This window comes from Podarcis bocagei (genome assembly GCF_964188305.1).
Source record: "Podarcis bocagei genome assembly, chromosome: 9".
NCBI lineage: Eukaryota > Metazoa > Chordata > Lepidosauria > Squamata > Lacertidae > Podarcis > Podarcis bocagei.
The window spans coordinates 75,276,544-75,282,543 of NC_138134.1; the positions used below are offsets into that span (position 1 = coordinate 75,276,544).

A 6,000-nucleotide genomic window follows, 5' to 3' on the forward strand; every position below is an offset into this window, starting at 1 on the left:
CAGCCTTGTTTAGGGAAGCTTTTAATGTTTAATAGGTTATTGTATTTTAGTGTTCTGTTGGAAGCCGCCCAGAGTGGCTGGGGAAACCCAGCCAGATGGGCGGGGTATAAATAAATAAATAAATAAATAAATAATAATAATAATAATAATTTAAAATGTACCCTTCTACGGTAGGCTATTTTGAACACACTTTCCCATGCACCCTCTCTATCTTCCACCCAGAGAAACAAGAAGCATGGCCAGGGCTCAAGGGCACTTTCCAGCCAGGCAAAAACACCCAAGGAGGGTGTGAGGCAAAGCAGGTGAGGGAGCGTGCCCTGGGGAAGAGGGTGTGGCTGAGGCAAGTCATAGAATCATAGAGTTGGAAGAGACCACAAGGGCCATCGAGTCCAACCCCCTGCCAAGCAGGAAACACCATCAGAGCACTCCTGACATATGGTTGTCGAGCCTCTGCTTAAAGACCTCCAAAGCAGGAGACTCCACCACACTCCTTGGCAGCAAATCCCACTGTCGAACAGCTCTTACTGTCAGGAAGTTCTTCCTAATGTTTAGGTGGAATCTTCTTTCTTGTAGTTTGGATCCATTGCTCCGTGTCCGCTTCTCTGGAGCAGCAGAAAACAACCTTTCTCCCTCCTCTATGTGACATCCTTTTATATATTTGAACATGGCTATCATATCACCCCTTAACCTCCTCTTCTCCAGGCTAAACATGCCCAGCTCCCTTAGCCGTTCCTCATAAGGCATCGTTTCCAGGCCTTTGACCATTTTGGTTGCCCTCCTCTGGACACGTTCCAGTTTGTCAGTGTCCTTCTTGAACTGTGATACCCAGAACTGGACACAGTACTCCAGGTGAGGTCTGACCAGAGCAGAATACAGTGGCACTATTACTTCCCTTGACCTAGATGCTATACTCCTATTGATGCAGCCCAGAATTGCATTGGCTTTTTTAGCTGCCGCGTCACACTGTTGGCTCATGTCAAGTTTGTGGTCAACCAAGACTCCTAGATCCTTTTCACATGTACTGCTCTTAAGCCAGGTGTCACCCATGTGGCCTGGGGAGAACTGCAAGATCCATTTCCTATCCCACAGTCAAACTCCGGCATAGATTATCGCCTGCTACACAGCTGTGGCCAAACCAGAAAATGGCCCCAGTGCTATGTGAAAGCTGCCTGTTTTTAGATAATCTATCATGAATCTGGAGGTGATATTCCTAGAATACTGATATTTGTCAGCTGGCTCAGCTGCTTTTGTATTCCAGATTTAGTTCTGTTTGCAATTTTACTGGCATAATAGTAATAATAATAATAATAATAATAATAATAATAATAATAATAGATTTTGTAATAATTGTTTGCAATTTAACTGGCATAGTAGTAGTAGTAGTAGTAATAATAATAATAAATTTTATTTATACCCCGCCCTCCCCGGCCAGAGCCGGGCTCAGGGCAGCTAACACCAGTAAAATTACAATAAAAACGTAATAGGAAAACACACACACACAAAAAAAACCCCAACCAATTTAAAATACAGGTTAAAATGCAATTTAAAATGCAGCCTCACTGTAAAAGTAGCTCATAGACCAAAACCATAAGGGGAGGGAAACATAAGGGTCAGACTGGGTCCAAACCAAAGGCCAGGCGGAACAGCTCTGTCTTGCAGGCCCTGTGGATAGATGTCAAGTCCCACAGGGCCCTAGTCTCTCGTGACAGTGTTCCACCAAGTCGGGGCCAGTACTGAAAAGGCCCTGGCCCTAGTTGAGACCAATCTAACCACCATGTGACCTGGGACCTCCAAAACGTTGTCATTTGTGGACCTTAAGGTCCTCCGCGGGGCATACCAGGAGAGGCGGTCCTGTAGGTACATGGGTCCTAGGCCGCATAGTAAAACAGTGAGCACGTAATGTTAACCAAACCATGGTTTAGCGTGAACCACCAAGCATGTGGAGACGCAAGGGTGAGCCGTGGTTTGGTCTTAGTGTTATGTCCAAACTTGGGTTCATGCATTCGGATGTTCATGCTAAGCCAAACCATGGCTTTACTCTCAGCAGAATGGCAACAGAAGGGAAAGAGTGAAGTGGCCGCCACTTCTGCTCTGAGTACCCCGACCTTTGCTTGTTCGCATTTGGTCACGATTTGACTTGGCATTAGCGTCCAAACTGGATCACTGTACATTTTTTAACCGCCGTGGTGCATTGTCTTGGATCCTCAAAAGGTGGAGTGTAGATGCTATAAACAGACATTTGTGAAGCGAGCACATGGGTCCGAGTTGGCCACTGTGGATGGAGATGGGATGCTGGACGAGAAGGGTCAAACAGACTCTTCGAATAGCCAAAAACTAGTCTGACAAGGAGAAGCTGTTTGCATCGGTTACCTTCTGCCGCATCCTCTGCCTGCTGCGAGCGTCTCTGAACCAGCACCCTGTTCCCCAGATTCCTCCGACGTCGGGGCATCCCCTCTCCCCGCTCGCTGGTGTGGGGTTGAGGCCTGCCAGCTGCAACAACGGCCGCCACATTCTGCTGGTGCTCCTCATCACCTAGAGAAAGGGGACATCTTTGATTGTGTCTCCACCACAGCTAGCTTATTCAGAACCGAGTCTTTTGCTTCAGTACTATTACTAAGGAATTTGTGCGCAAAATGCTTTTGAAAAGAATGTAACGGCGCACCCTAAGCATAGAGTTAAATGCGTACTGAACTCATGGCTCAATGGCACCACCCACAGGACACACAGCTCAATCCTATGCATGTCTACTTAGAAGCAAGTCCCATTGAGTTCAGGCGACTGAGGTTAGCAGGGGTGGGGAATCCTGTGGCCAGATGTTGCGGAACGACTGCATCCAATTTCATCAAGGCCATTGGCCTTGCTGGCTGCAGCTGATGGGAGTTGGGAGTCCAAGAACCTCATGGGGCAGGGGGTAAATAGGTTCATCTCTTCTGCTGTATAGGATTACAACCCAAATGCCCCAGAAAGCACTGCTCAACAGAGATCGAGACGGTGATGCATCTGAAAATCTGATTTCCCCTGCTATCTGCAACTCTACAAACAGGAAAACCAATGGCAGAGCCGACATGTTAAGTATTCAGTAAAGGTAAACGTAAAGGGACCCCTGACCATTAGGTCCAGTCGTGGCCGACTCTGGGGTTGCGGCGCTCATCTCACTTTATCGGCCGAGGGAGCCGGCGTACAGCTTCCGGGTCATGTGGCCAGCAGGACTAAGCCGCTTCAGGCGAATCAGAGCAGCGCATGGAAACACCGCTTACCTTCCCGCCTGAGTGGTACCTATTTATCTACATGCACTTTGACGTGCTTTTGAACTGCTAGGTTGGCAGGAGCAGGGACCGAGCAACGGTAGCTCACCCCATTGTGGGGATTCGAACCTAAAGTGCATGCATGTGTGCATCTAATAAGAGTGGTTATTTTTTAAAAAATTTCTGGTGAGCACTGCCAGCACAGCTAAAGCACAGTAAGGTGTGCGGCTGTGATTATATCCACTGTTTAAAATTACATTACATCTTGTAATTTTACGTTGTGAATCACACTGAGATCTTCAGATGATGGATGGTATACAAATTTAATAAATAATAATAATAATGTAATGGGCCGACTCCATCCTGTGTGAGGCGCTCTGTGTGTAGGGTTGCCACCTTTGTTCTGGCAAAATGCAGGACAGGGCGGGGCGAGTGGTGACCGATTTTACTTTATTTTTTAAAAAATCTGGTGCTGAAGTGACTTCAAAGCAATCCATTACAATCTGTTGCATTCTAACAGGATGGCCCTAACTTGGCAGAGAGGAGACCAGAAATGCAGGAAAAAACTTATTGATACAGCACACCGCATTCGGTAGCAGAAGCAATAATAGTAACAATATCAGCGCTTTTTTGTTTTTGTTTGGGGGGGATGATGCAGGGATACACATCCCCCTAAACATTTTGTGTATCTAAGTTTGGCCTCATTGAGCGGCAGTGTTTCAATATGAGTAGGAAAATGAAAGAGTCGTTTAGAGTCGTCAACAGGCTCATCTCAGCTACCTGCCAATCTCCCATTCCCACCACCCTTCTGAGTAATACCCCTCCCCACCTTCTCACTATATAGAAGGATCTGGCAACTTCTGTTTCAGTGTATCTGAAGAAGTGTGCATGCACACGAAAGCTCATACCAAGAACTAACATAGTTGGTCTTTAAGGTGCTACTGGAAGGAATTTTTTTATTTAGGAAGATGAAAGTAACTCTAAATATTTTTTTAGAGAAAAGCGCTGATAATAACAACACGCAGCCACCCGTCTGACTGGGTTGCACGAGGAAGCGAAAAGCAGCCTCTGGGGCTGGGGAATGGGTATAGGTCATGAGGTTGGGAGGAAAGGAAGAGGCACTCGGCACATGCTCAGAGGCAGTCTTATTCAGACACCCACCCCAAGGGGAAAAAGCTCTTAAAAATGTTGTCATATAATATAATATAATATAATATAATATAATATAATATAATATAATATAATATAATATAATATAATATAATAATTCTATACTACATTATATTATATTATTCCATATTATATTATATTATATTTATATTATATTATATTATATTATATTATATTATATTATTCTATACTATATTATATTATATTATTCCATATTATATTATATTATATTATATTATTCCATATTATATTATATTATATTATTCCATATTATATTATATTATATTATTCTATACTATATTATATTATATTATTCCATATTATATTATATTATATTATATTATTCTATACTATATTATATTATATTATATTATATTATATTATTCTATACTATATTATATTATATTATTCCATATTATATTATATTATATTATATTATTCTATACTATATTATATTATATTATTCCATATTATATTATATTATATTATATTATTCTATACTATATTATATTATATTATTCCATATTATATTATATTATATTATTCCATATTATATTATATTATATTATTCTATATTATATTATATTATATTATTCCATATTATATTATATTATATTATATTATTCTATACTATAATATGTTATATTATACTACAATACAATTATAATATAATCTTATTATACGTATTAGGACTCCCCCCCCATAGGCTTCTCTTTCCCACAACCTTCCTCCCCCCCCCTTTCCAAGCAGGTGGGAGATTCCAACCCCCCCCTGCGGACCAGGTAGAGAACTCGCCCCCCCCCGCGCGTCCTACCCGCGCGCGCCTGTCCCCTGACGCGGCTGACGAAGACGAGAAGCGCCGCCAGCAGCGCCGCCGCCAAGACGTAAAGCACCGGGTCCATCTTCGCCTCGCAAGCTCCGCCCCTTTTGGCCACGCCCCTCCCTCCGACGCCGAGAGGAGCCCGGCCAATCCGGCAGAGGCGACGTGTTCGGCGCGGCTGGGGAAAGCAAACCACGCCCACTTCCCGGAGAGAGGGGCGGTTCCAGAGCCAACCGCCGACGAAGCTTTGCGGGGTGAGGAAGCTGAAGCGCTGAGGGGCGTTCTCTCGCGGCGTAGCCTAGCAACCGGAGAGGACCCCGCCCGGCCGTTGTTATGGCTGGCTAGTGAGGTTGCCTGCTTGGAAAGTGCCAAGTTTCCCCTCGCTTTGCGATTGAAAAGCAGGCCAAGGCCCGGCCCAAATGAACCCCAGCGCTGCCGCTTTCTGTAGCTTTTTAAAGATAGGACCCTTTTTAAAAAAATGGACCCGAGGGGCTGGCTAAGTAGCTGCCTGCTGAGCAGTGGGTGTGGGGCGCGTTGGGTCTTGACTCTACAGGCACGCTATGGCTGATGGGAGTTGTAGTCCAAAACACCTGGACGGTATTAAGATGCGGCTGCCCTTGGGGATATTCCCCCTCCACACAAATAATAGTGTTCCTGCAATTTCCTTGTCTGGCCACTAGATGTCGCTGCAGTTCCAAAGATGCTCCATAGAAGCTCCATAGACCTCTGATAGGGACAAAGGTTGCCCTTGCAAGTGCGCTAGAA

The 6,000-nt window shown here is 44.4% G+C and overlaps 1 protein-coding gene across 1 annotated transcript in view; it reads right to left on the reverse strand.

The window, feature by feature from the left end:
* Positions 1-5,378, reverse strand: part of DDRGK1 (DDRGK domain containing 1) — a 33,508-nt gene extending 28,130 nt beyond the window's left edge. Inside the window, exons 1-2 of the mRNA XM_081207365.1 lie at positions 5,230-5,378; positions 2,371-2,532 (exon numbers count right to left, since the gene is read on the reverse strand). Of these exons, the coding sequence (XP_081063491.1) occupies positions 2,371-2,532; positions 5,230-5,317 (250 nt within the window). The 5' untranslated portion in view covers positions 5,318-5,378. The remainder of the gene's footprint in view (positions 1-2,370; positions 2,533-5,229) is intronic.
* Positions 5,379-6,000: the final 622 nt, after the last annotated feature.